A 13,686-nucleotide genomic window follows, 5' to 3' on the forward strand; every position below is an offset into this window, starting at 1 on the left:
AACCATTTTTCTTTATAATAGTTGAATTAGGATATTTAGGACAAATTATATCTAAATTAACAGAATTTTAAGTAAGATTCTAACAGATTTATAGAATGTGAAGCAACAAAAAGAACGTAAAGGAAGTGGAATATTTGAATTTAGAAATACCCTACCCATGCTTCATGACATGGAGATTCCAGAGTTTCATCACTTCTTTCTCTCCTTCATTAACATCAGAAAATTCCTCAATTTGCTTTAAAAAAAAAAAAAGAAAAAAGAGAAAAAGAAAAAATATCTATTAGATACAGAATAAGTATAATTGGTATTTCTAAGAAAAAATTGTGAGAATGTCAAAAATAGAAGTTTTTGCAACTAAAAATACCACAACTTATTTATATAGTAAAGTGGCAATGTTTCTTAAAATCATCTATTTAGGTAGTAACTTTAAAAGGGAACTTCTAAGTTATGACAATAGTTACCTTTAAATAAAATGAAAAAACACAATACAGAAGCACAAGAAGAAAATCTGTATTTCCTTTAGTTGGTTACTGTTAAAATGACACAATTATAAAAATTGCTCCTTTACACTAAATCAAAATGTAATTCATATTAAACAATTATTAGTTTTCAAACAAAAATCATTTAAATCATAAAATTCTAAAGTCATTGTCAATAATGATGATGATAACAGCAACAACAATAATTACAGTAATGGTTTTTTCTCTTAGCCATTCAGGATCTTTTTCATCTTCACTATCTACTTCCATTTCTTGTGGACGGAGAGGTAAACAAGTATCACTATGGAAATACAGGCGATTGTGTCCACTACTGTATGTTCGTTGCTGTTCCACTTCTCCATCTTCGGATTCAAGAAATTCAGACATGCTTGCTTTTGTTCGTTTTGGCCTAATGAAAAGAAATGTTGATGTAATGTTAAGTAACACAGAGAAGGCTCACAGCCCCCAAATAGAGTACGTTCCATTCCTACAGGTTTCTACCTAGGTATGCACACACAAACTTCCACTGGGAGACACTTTAATCCCCCTATAACCACTAGAGCAGTAGCAACATTAACAACACAGGAAAAAGCTGTAAGGAGGAAGTGAGAAAACCTCTGTAGAAACAGGAGCCAAGGGAAGGTTATACAGCAGTATACCACCCCAGAGACTTAGCTAATACTGAAATAAGGATTCTCACCTAAATGTAGCTTTGTCTGGCTTCCCTTTATTCCTCCAACATCATCAATAGAAGTCAGAATAAATTTTTGTTGTATGACCTTTTTACCTACCTGCACACAAGAATGTGTGTGATAGGTGTTCTCTTTACTGGTCCATTGCGACTAAAAGCAAATCCAGGTTGGCGATGAATATCCTGAGGATTTCCTGCATAGGAGCCATCATAACACTCGTTGATAGAAACATCTATCCTAGCACCTTTTGGATGATACTGTAACAAAAATGGCAAGGTGTTTAGGAAAAGAAAATATTAATTATCCTAACTTAAATACCTATTCTTCCAACTTAATTAACTAAAAAGTACTTGGGGTTCTTAATGTTTCAAAAACTAAAATACGCTAGGCATACCAGCATGGTGAACAGGAAGTCAGAAGACCTGGAGTCAGAAAGATCTGTGTTAAAATCCTGGCTGTGCCATTTATTGGCTTGGTAACTTCGTACAAATGATTTCTTGACTGAGCAAGGATAAGGAAATTACTGCTTAATTCAGAGCTGGTGTGAGGATTATGTGAGTCATTATAGGTGTACTGTGCAAATATACATAAACTCTGAATCATTCACTGTTAATTCATGCATAAGCAATCCATCAGTGTAGAGATTTTGGTATTTTGCACAAAGTACAATTTCTGAAAGTCAAATTGTATTATAATGTATAATATATTATGAGTGAGAAAAGATGAAAGTCACTCACCACATAGTTGAAGATAAACCTGCTATGGCAGAGTTTAAGATGTTTGAGCAAGCTGTAGAGTTTGCGGCAGTTCAGAGTGCACCAAGGGCAATGCAGGTCATCTCTTGCTTCAGTTTGCTGTCTTGTGTTGTTGTTATAAAGGAACTTTAAAAATAACAGAAAACAAAAAGAAGAACAGCAAATCTCCACCTTACATATCTCAAGATATTTTGTTTCAATATTACCTTTAAAAATAGTTAAAACAATTTACAAGGAAAATCAAGTCAGAGGCATTCTTTTTATTTAAATATGCCAAAATATTTCAGATATAACATGCAAAACAAAGACATCTCGTGATTACTTAAAAAAGAAGGGTCAGCTATGTTTACCTGATAAAATATTCTTAATTTTTGTCGGTTTTCATTTGAAGTATCTTTTTCTTTTCTTGTTTGCAGATCTGTAGTCAACGATTCTTTAACAGCTGAAAACATATACTTTTATATTTAATAAAAATACTTGCTTCTTAAAAGTGAAGTAATATATCTTGTGAAAATAATTAAACAATAAAGGTTTCACAAAATTCTTCTTGTGGTATTTAATACAATGTTTGTTCTCACCCTCAACTGATGTTCAGGGGAACAATCCCCTTAATCAGCAACCCTAATCAGATAGTAAGGTCTTTATTGGCAGGAGCCATTTTTTTTTCTTTATAAACCACCTATAATGTCCTAAAACATTCTAAAAATAACCCCAAGTAATTATATGTAGTCACTGTAATGCTTTCAGCACTTTGAGGTCAGAGTATAGTTTTGATTGGACTTTGTATTCCCAGTGCACAGCAGTGAGCAGATATCCACTAAATGTTGGTTTAACAGAAATTAAATTAAAGTGATTGCACTAATATCATTCCAAATCCAAAAGATAATCATTTGTAAATAATTCTGGTGTATTACTTTACTGACTTAAAAATAAAAATTATTTCCCCTGACATAAGTAATCATTTCATATGTACAATTTCGTATAAAACTCTTCTTCTCAGTTTCTTTGAAACTCTTTTATCTACTTGGCCACAGAATTCTTTGAGAAGTGCCCAGACCACAATTTACTTGGGAAATCTTGCCTCTGACATGGGTCATTTCTTTTATCTCTTGAATCTGACTCTTACAGTGACCTGCACACAATTAATGGACATGAGTGGTATATGTCAAAGACAGCTGTCTTAAGCCTTCTGCCTTCTTAAACAGTCTTAGATAAAAACATACGGATGCTCTCAGGTCAAGGACAGTGTTCTTATCACGCAGATAAACAAAATGAAAGAATACTGCAACCTGGGCCTTAACTCAGCAGAGCTAACTGCTACAATTTGTAAATGTTTTTCCTCTTAAAAATTTACTGCAAAATTTAACCTGGTAAAATTCAGGTTATGATGATCCTTTCCCAGCCCTAAAATTGTACAAACACTCTGAAATAATGAAGTCAGTTCCATAACATAAACAAATTTTTATATGAATTTTTAAAAGCATACAGTTCCAAAGCCCTTTAAAGCTGCAATTCCAACATCTAAAAAGCTCTGAAAAACAATCATTTTCTCATGAGTTTGAGACAAATTTATTTCATGGAAAAACCCTAAACGGACATAAGGCTATCTATAAACCTCATTTGGAGGTGTTATATAGTATACGGCATATATCCTATATACTATACCACAATTCTAAAATTAAGAAAACCAAAAATCCCCCAAAATTCCCACATACATCTGGCACAAAGGTTTTGAATAAAGGACTAATAATAGGGAACCCTAATTTACTCATAACATGCCTAATAAGTCAAATAATATCTCCCAAAGATTACTGGAGCAAAACACAAACAAATTAAAGCCTAAGTCCTAACTCTGCAAAGCATTATTTTGACAGCAAAGTATTCGTACCAATAGTTTGAGTAGGTTTAACTGAACCAGGCTTGTTTTCTTGATGGAGACTCTCTGAATTTCTAGTGGCAAGAGGTTTGGCGATAGGAGCTGTAGATTTATCATTGGTCTCTCCTGTCCAACGAAGAGTGAACTGCAACGTAGGTCCCTGAGAAAATGTTTCAAATGGAGGCAGTCTCTTAAAAAGAAAAAACATGAAAACAGTGAAGATTCCAAATAATAAACTGAAAGGAATTGTAGGAGTAAAAAGAAAATATTTATTATGACATGTTAATGTGAATTTGACTTAACAGATTTTTCCTTAAAAACCCCAAATGCCTACATGGATGGCCAGGCAAATAAAGTAAATGTATAGTGCAGTAGAGCCTGTAGTACTGGAGGGCTCAGATTGTCTACAAGAGGCGACTACTTATTGGCAATTGCTGAACTGCTGCCCCATACAAACAATGGCCCAACACACCCAGATTTTCAGATCTTTTTCCAAGTTTCCAAGAGAAATATTCCAATTTTTATTTGTTGTTAATTAAAAAATTAAAACAAAAACCAAAAAACTATGATACCCAAAGCCTGCTGGTCTGCAACCTCTCTTAGATGATCAATTACTTTTTTTGTGTAAACTGAATGATTATTAAAACAATTAGTAATTTTCCTTGACTTCTCTCAGCTTCACTAACGACTGCCCTTACTTCTCTTCTTTGGATTTTAGGACACTAAACTATCTTGTCTTTCCTCCTCCATCTCTAGTCACTTATAAAACCACTCTTCTCTTGGCCTCCTTAATTCCTAGCTAACATTTAGCCATATGCCTGAGTCTCTCACCCATCCTCAAGGATTTACCCATTAGACAGATGATCCCAAATTGGTTCTCCATTCTTTATACTTGAGCTCTAAACACTGCCACTTGGATATCAAGGTCACCCTGAACTAAAATATGTTTTTAGACGTGAATGTATTACCTTTTCTTTCCTTCTCAGGTACAATTATTTTTGTTCCAAGCATTATCAGTCTACTAGTGACCCTAAACTAAAAATTTCAGAATTACATTTGACCCCTATTCTTGCTTCTGCTTTTCTTACATAATCATCAAGTATAGATCCTTACTATCTTATTAGTACAGTATCTTAGCTGCTCTCCCAGCTTCTAATTTTTACTTCCCAATCCATATCCAGGAGACCAAATAATCTTCTCAAAGACTGCTTTCATGCTATTCCCTTTTACAGAAACCTTCAATGGGCTCCTATTTATTTTTACTGCCACACAAGTCTAATCTCCCTCTACATCTTTATTACAAATAATCCTCTTAAAACTATAATTTTAGACTGGAATGAAGTGAAAGTGTAATCATATAAACCAATTTTGATACAGTGAGTCCATATCTAGGAATTTATCTTATAAAAATACTTGCAATACAAAAAGATACATGTGTGGGTTGGCCAAAAAGTTCGTTTGGGTTTTCCATTAAAATCTTACGGAAAAATCTGAACGAACTTTTTGGTCAACCCAATACAAGTAAACTCACTACAACATTTTTGAAAATGTAAAAAAAATTAAAATAATCAAATTATCCATTGAAGTACATTGGTTTAGTCAATTATGGGACATTTATTTAAAAGAATAACACAGAGCTGTTAAAAAGAAGCAAATCTATATGACCTGACTTAAAAGGATACCCATTTCATATTGCCTCAATTTCTTGGGAAAACCCAACAACTCATATAATAATCCTTATTTTCTCATGGATAAACGTAACAAACTTTAAAAAAGAAATTTAAAACAGAAAGATAATAAATACCTGCAGAAAATTCAAGCACTGTAGATACGTATAAAGAAATAATTATTTAAAATCCCATCACCTAGAGGTAACCACTATTATGATTAATTTTATAAAAAGGGGATGTATTATTATATAAAAATTAAATATCATGGAAATCTTCTTGTCAAAGTATTCTTTTCAATGGCTATCTTTTTAGAGTTAAGGCGTTTCCAATTTTTCACTATTTAAAATTTACAGGCAAGATTTGTTATCTACATCTTTTCAGTTAAACAGTTACTACCTTGTGACAAAACTGTAGAATGAAAATTAACTGTTACATAAAACGGTTAATAATTATATACACAATTAAAATTTTTATTCGTATCGCCAGTCTGCCCTCCAAGAAGGTTATACCAACTTATTCTTACATTAAAGCATTATTTGAGAGCATGTGTCCTCACGTCTCCAACTAGAAACTGTCAACCCTTTTAAACTGTTGTCAAACTAGTAGTCAAAAGTAGTATCTCTGATTCTGTTTGCATATCTTTGAATACTAGTAAGGTTGAATATTTTTTTAAAAGCTTACTGGTCATCTATATTTGTTGCTTTAAGAACTGTCAGACTGTTCTTTATCCATTTTTTCTAATTAGATTGCTTATGTTTTTATTAACTGCATATTCATATTAGCCTTTTGTATGTTACAAATATTAGCCCCAGTCCATCATTTGCTTTTAACTTTAGATTTGTGCAGTATATGATTCACTTTAATTAGTCATTTTTATTTTATGCTTTCTAGCTTTTGTAGCATACCTAGAAGGGCTTTCTTTCCTCATAGCAAGATTACATTAATATTCACCTATATTTTTTTCTGAAGTTAGATAGTGTTAATTTTCACATTTACATTTATGAGCCTTCTGGAATTTATTAGGTCTAAGTTTATTTCCAGACGGCTAAAGACCAATTCTGTCACATGGATAATGAACAGTTTATCTTTCCCACACAGATCGAACACCAATTTTATCATAAATTCAAAATATACAGGAAACTATTTCAAGACTACGCTTCAGTGATGTGCTTATCTATTGCTAAGATTTTACCATAAATTTAAGTTCTTTTAACTTTATACTATGTTCTATTATCTGGTAAGTAAAGGTTCTCAGAAAACTTTTCCATAATTTTCCTCAGTATTATTACATATTGTTCTAGGTTAACTTGAGACTAATTTTTTAAGGCTTAAAAAAAATCAGGATTTTGCTTGTGCTGGTACACTGATCTAATATATTTAGAAATAAATGACATTAGTATTCTGCTGAGTCTGCCTATCCAAGAAATGTATGTATGCCTATTTATTTTTTTAAGTCTCTTAGAAGAGTTATTTTAAGCCTGCTTCATCTAAGATTTGAAGATTTCTTGATAAATTTATTAGTCATATGTTACCTGCTGTTACTATGAATGGAATTTAAAATATCAGTTAACATTTATTGAGCACTTATTTTATGCCAGGCACGGTGCTAAGCATCTTTAATTATTTCATTTAATCCATCAATTCTATGCCTCGTTTCACAAATGAGAAAACCGAGACACACAGGGGATTAAGTAATTTGCCAGATGCCACATAGCTAGGAGTGGAGATTTGAAGCTGGCAGTCTGGTTCCAAGGATGATGCCTTCCATTAAATACTCTGACTAGATAATTTTGACTTGTGTTTTTCAAAGTATAAAAAAAAGGACTCTTCCTTCCAACATGAATTCCTTCCAATGTGAATTTGCATTTGGGGAAGAAAACATCAATCAAAAATGGGAGTTCATAACTATAACGTGCTCAGTCTTCTAAGTAGTCCATACCTTCCCATCAAGAATAGTCTCCCATGTTGCTCTTTTCTTGCTTATTGGACATTCTTCCATTTCCTGCATGGCTACTTCATATTCCCCATCTAAAAGCTGTAAGCGCCTGTTAGACAAACACATACACTTTAAAGTAACCTGAGTATTATTGTAAGTACACAAATTCTACATCTTTAGATTTATACTAAAAAGCATTTATTAAATTTATAAACTAGCTTACATACCCAACAAGACTTAAAAATATACCTACACTCCATTCCTGACAAAAGAAATTTTAATGATTTGTACTGATAATTACTAGAGAATTATTTCATTACTGTAGCTACTCAGATATAACTTTAAACATTTAAAGTATAATATGCCTAAGGTCTTAAAACTTGCTAAGTTTTAAACGTTAAGTATAAAGCATGTGTGCAGGCTTTATACTTTTAAAAACGAGGTAACAACGGTGTTATAATACTTGCCTTAGGGAACCGCTAAAAATTACGTCTCTGTTATCTTTAACTACTTTAAGTACTTGAACTAGAATTCTTGACTTTTATACTTGACCAGTAAACTAATTAACTGTAAGATCCTGGGGGGCACCTGGCACATATAGGTGCTCAATAAACATTTCACAGGTGAATGAATAAATGGAATACTGGTTGAATCAAAGAATCGATTAAATTCTACCCATACTCACAGTATAGTTTTAATGTGTGTGTACATATCTGTGTGTGTATACATAGTTTATGTTATTTTTTCCATACAATTAAACACTACTAACCTAAATACCATTCTTCAACCATACTCAATAATTAATTGTATATCAAGAATCTGGCATCTCTTCATCAGTCTTAGAGAAATTCTGTTAGGTGGTATTAGCTGACATTTATTGAGTGCTTACTATGTGCCAGGCACTATTTTAAAGACTTTACAGAGTTCATTTAATCTTCCCAACACCTCTATGAAGTAGATGCTATTACTCCATTGTTCAGAAGAAGAAACTGAGGCATAGAGAGGGTTAAATAACTTGCCTTAAGATGACACAGTAAGTAGCCAGAGCTAGCAACAGAATCCAGGTAATCTGTCTCCAAAGTCTGACTCTTAACACCGAATGATTTTGAGCCTTAAGAATTTTTGTCTTTATGCTGTGCTACTGAATTTATTCTACTTCAATAATATATCAACAAGGCTGTTCAACTTAATATTTTTAGAAGCTAATTTTATTTACTAATTTGAATAGGTAATACATTAGTATACTTCTAAAATGGAAAGGACTTTTCCTCATGCATGTTTACATGGCTACATAATATTCTATTTTATGGCTGAACATGTGATAGCTACAATCCAATGTACTCTCCTACCTGTAGTGTATGAAGAGGCCCTTTTCCCCCACAGCCTCATCAACAGTGCTTTATCAAGTTTTTTGATATCTGTCAAACTGGTAAGTGAAAAAATGACATCTCAGTGTACTTTTATATTCAGATGTTTTACCTTTTAGTTGTTTAAAAACCATATATATTTTCTTGTAAACATTTTCACGATATCCCTTCCTCATTCTTCTACTGGCCTGTGGTGTTTTTCTTTTTACTTAGTATAATCTTTTTATATTAAAGGAATGAGGCATCTATCTATATATTATGAGTTGAAATTAATTTTCTCCTGACTTGTCATCTTTATTTTGACTTGGCTTATGATGGCGTTTTTGTTTTCAGAAGAAGTTTTTTTATTTCACTCCATATTTCATACTCTTTCAATATGGCTTTTGAATTTTGGTCATTCTTTAAGGAGACTTTAGCTTCTCAGAGATTATAAAAAGAATTTTTAAAACATCGAACTCCTCAGATTTTGGTTGGCAAATACTTCTCCTCTACTGAAAGGAACTACGACCCTTTGAAGAAATAGCCAGTTCCAGAGCAGAGGTAGGAAAAGGAGAATGTAAAGCCTGGAATATCTAGAATATTCCAGAAAACAAGGAAATAAATAAATAAAAACAAGTCAAAGGGACTTAGGAGCCTGCTTGGAGGGGCTCCTCCTGACCAAATTTGGGACAATTTGAGCATTAAAATAGCAACATCAATAGGTTAAAACAGACTGAATAAAAGTGGAATTCATTAATCCATACTGATTAAAAAAAAAGGTTGAGAGAAGGAACGCTCTTCTTCACAGAAAAATGCCAACAAACCAAACATGGAAGAACTGATAGAAAGTTACCATGTGGCCACCGCCATAGAATAATTTATTCAAGTAAGAATCATCAATGGATGCTAAACTATTGCGTTAAAAAAAAAAAAAGACTGTTGGGAGAAAAAGGACATTTATCCAGTTTCATGTATTAATTATTACAGAGGTTGCATATTAATTAATTAAAGTGAAAAGGGACCATTACAATGGAGAAATATGGTAAACACCACTTTAGCCAAGTGATCAAACCTAGTATCAGCTGTCTGTGATGTGCACAAAGAACACATCACCAAGTAGTGTTCCTGCCCAAAATGTTTAACCTGAATCTAAACATAAAGAAATAATCACAAAAGTTCAAATTGAAAGACATTCTGCAAAACTACAGGCCTGTATTTAAAGTGTTGTTACAAAGGGCAAAAAAAAAAAAAGGCTGGAAAACTGTTCCAAATTGAAGGAGACTGAATAGATATGGCAACTGACAGATCGCAATCCTTGAATGGGGTGAGTAGGGAACAGAAAAGGACATTATCGAGGAAACTGGGGAGAGAGTATTGTATTTTTTGTATCATGTTAAATTTCCTGAATATGATAGGCGTACTGTGGTTATGGAGGGAAATGTCCTTGCTCTTAGGAGATACACGCTGAATGAAGTGTTTATGAATAAGGAATGAAATCCAGCGTCATGATCTAACCCTCAAATGGTCTGTCACAAAAATACACTCACAAATAAAGCAAATGTGGTAAAATGTTAACAACTGATAAATCTAGGTGAAGGGTACATGGGTATTAATTACTACCTGTATTGTTCTTTCAACTTTTTTATAGGTTTGGAAATTTTCAAAAGAAGTTGTGGGAAAATTCTCCCATGATTTCCTCTTGGTACTTTTTAAAAAAGCAGTTTTTTTGTTTTAACGTACAAGGAATATGTTAATATAAGGTAGAAAGAATTCTTAAAAGAATATAATGTACCCCTCCCCTCACGCTGCCTAAAATATATAGAACATTTACCAACACTGATGAAGGCCAGTGTGCAACAACAGCCTAATTGCTTCTCCCACAGACACAACCCCTATCTCCTAGCATATATGTTTCTGTTGTTCTCCGTTTAAATTTTTGATCCACATTCAAATTTCTGACTTTAAAAAAAACACTATATTGGTTTCTGCCAGTAACATTAAGCGACATTAAGTGATATACTCTAAGACAATATGGTAGCAAAATCCATGGCATTATTCCTAATCACCTTTGCTTTCCCATTAAAAGCCCTATAACCTTTCTTTACCCTAGTGGCTAATAAGTGGATTACATTAAGGCAACAATTTACTTTTCAAAGAGCAGGAGAAACACACTAATTGCTTTTCTTGGCTCTTTCTCCTATACCTAAGGGTTAACTACCAGTGAGCAGCCTAGGACAAGAAATCATTAGGTTTCATCCTCCAACCCTATCAAAAAAGAATGCTGTATTTGCTTCCCAGAGGTTCTTTTACTGGCACTAAGATGCTTCATTCCCAAATTAAAACTGCAGAGATGATTATAAATCCAAGTGTTCCTTGCTACCCTGTGCCAAATGCACACAGAGCCACACAATGATGATTACACACACTTTTCTTCCTTAACTCTAGTAAATACATAATCTCAAGATTTGCATGGGGCCCACTTTATTCAGGTCTCTGCTCAAATATGACCTTTTCTCAGAGGCTTTCTCTACAAAACCACCATTTATTCTCTTTATTTTTCTTCACAGCATTCCCACTAAGTGACATTAGTTGATACAATTTTGGGGGGTGGTGTCTGTTTCCTCCACTAGAAATTAAGTTCCATGAGGGCAGGGGTTTTGTTGCCTTCTCACTGCCTAAAACAGTGTCTGACAAAGAGGAGACACTCAGAAAATACTTGCTGAATAAACAATCTTAACTGAGCCGTTCAAATAGTTCCTCATCTGTGTTTATTGCTTTCTATGTGATAAAGAGAAAAGTTCAGTATTTGCAAATTTGTTTTTTCATCCATAAGAATAAAGAGAAACAAAGGCAAAGAAACAATATCACCACTATATTCTGCTTCAAAATAAAAACATTTCTAAAACATGGGAGCCTTGCTTGTCCATCAACATTACCTGTTTTTATCAAATACTGTCATTTGTGCAACAAATGTTTTTTCCCCATCTTCACGATTTCGTTTTCTTCTAGCTGGAAGTTCTTCATTGACATCTGAATTTGACAAACATTTCTCATGAATCAAATATTCAAGCAAAAATATCATATTTATGATATATAGTCCCTTCACATAACATACTACATTTATCCCAAATGAGGTACAAATAAACTTAAGTTGCAATATAATAATATCCAAACACTCTTCAACTTTATGTCTCAGCCTTATGTGTATGTCCTTACTTTTTGATATTCATTGACATTATTAACCCCACATTTTTGCAAATGTTATTTTCTGTTCAGAATGATCTTTCTTGCTAGGCAAGGAGAAAAAAACCCTCCTCATTCATGTTTACTTTCCAGGAACTTCAAAGGATACTTCAAGACTCAAAGATTATTTCTTCCAAGGTGCTTCTCCCCTGAACTTCACAAATACCTCTATTATACCACATATCATTTAGCTGCAATTATATTTTATGTTTATCTCCATACTCTAGGTTATGAGCCTTTGGAAGATGGGACTGGATTTTTTTAATCATCTTTGTGTCCCCAGCACCTATATGTTGTTTGAATGATTACCTCAAAGGTGGATTCAGAACTGTTGGGAGGATACAAGGATACATGTATGGTAAGTATAATAAAATGTTAATTGTAGACTCTAAGTGGTGGGTGGATAGGTGTTCACTACCAAATTCTTTTGTCTGTTCTGTATGTATGAAATTTTTCACAATAAAATGTTGAGGGGGGAATGAATTCATTGTTTGCTGAGAGACTAATTTAAATACCAGTATTTTCCATCCAGTGTTCAATATATATATATATACATTTTTTTTTTTTTTGCTGCATGAAATGTTTCATCGTACAACAATGAGAATTTTACAGATGAAATACCTAGTACAGCACAATAGCCAAAAGTCTAAAAGCAAGGCCAATATACCATAAAATTAATTATCTCATTAGACTACAAGAGATTTGCAAATAAATAAAGGCCATGCTATTAGAACACATGCATTTATTTCTAGTTCTGCGCCATTTTTTCCTCTAAATATGAAAATAACTAAAAAAAGAAATATTTTGTACACAATTATGAATACTATGAGGATGTATTAGTTCAATCATTTTCACTGATCACCTTAATCTCCAACAAAATCTAGTAAAATTATTAAAATAAAAATTACCAATATTTTCATTGGTTTCTCCATTAATCATTCCATTAAACTCTCTTCTTCCTGGACGAGTCACTCTAAATAGCAATGAGTAAGACTTCACCATATGGCTGTTACTAGGTTCAAATTCATTACTGGAAACTGCAAGGGACGGGAAATTTCCAGGTTTTGTTTGATTGAGGTCAGGATTCAAAGGCACCTGCTTTTTACCTGTAGGAACTTGCCTTATTGGACAACTTACATCCTGCAAAGGCAAAGATTATTATATTTATTTATGCATATGCAATTGTAAGAATTACAATAAAACCTCTAATCACAGCTATAGGAAATATGGTATAGGCCATGATTTCCAAATGGCATGCTAAAATTCTAATCATACGTCTGAAAATTGTGATGAAGCAAAAAGAAAATTTGGATCAACTATCTTTCAAATATTAGCACAATTGAGGATATCCTCAATATAATGAAAATAATGATATAATAGTATATCTAATATTTAGCTGATGGTCATCTGAAAGTTTTAAGTTAGAAATATAGAACTAAAACCATGCTTAAAATATTACAACTCATGCAAATTAACCTTTTCCCCTTAAATATTCTATTTTAACAAAATGACTGATAGGACTATTAGAAATGAAAAAAGATTATTACAATAACCCCACTGTCAACAACACTGAGAAATAGTAAATCCATATATTGAAATAGTTTATAAGAAGTAACATTAATCATCTTATGAGTAATGTTCTGTAATTATATAACTAGAGTTATGCTGAAAGAGCAAAGTTGAAAAACT

General features: G+C 32.8%; 1 protein-coding gene across 3 annotated transcripts in view; it reads right to left on the minus strand.

Moving 5' to 3' along the window:
- The window catches only part of SUZ12 (SUZ12 polycomb repressive complex 2 subunit), a 37,877-nt gene that overhangs the window by 3,676 nt on the left and 20,515 nt on the right, over positions 1-13,686 (minus strand). For all 3 annotated transcript variants that reach the window (XM_082442261.1, XM_082442260.1, XM_082442262.1), the window contains 9 exons: positions 12,906-13,137; positions 11,691-11,784; positions 7,412-7,517; positions 3,815-3,992; positions 2,277-2,368; positions 1,909-2,052; positions 1,271-1,428; positions 690-888; positions 156-235 (listed from right to left, as the gene is read on the minus strand). In XM_082442261.1, coding sequence (XP_082298387.1) covers positions 156-235; positions 690-888; positions 1,271-1,428; positions 1,909-2,052; positions 2,277-2,368; positions 3,815-3,992; positions 7,412-7,517; positions 11,691-11,784; positions 12,906-13,137 — 1,283 coding nt within the window. The remainder of the gene's footprint in view (positions 1-155; positions 236-689; positions 889-1,270; positions 1,429-1,908; positions 2,053-2,276; positions 2,369-3,814; positions 3,993-7,411; positions 7,518-11,690; positions 11,785-12,905; positions 13,138-13,686) is intronic.

Source organism: Balaenoptera physalus (genome assembly GCF_965194825.1).
Source record: "Balaenoptera physalus genome assembly, chromosome: 20".
In the NCBI taxonomy this organism is placed as follows: domain Eukaryota; kingdom Metazoa; phylum Chordata; class Mammalia; order Artiodactyla; family Balaenopteridae; genus Balaenoptera; species Balaenoptera physalus.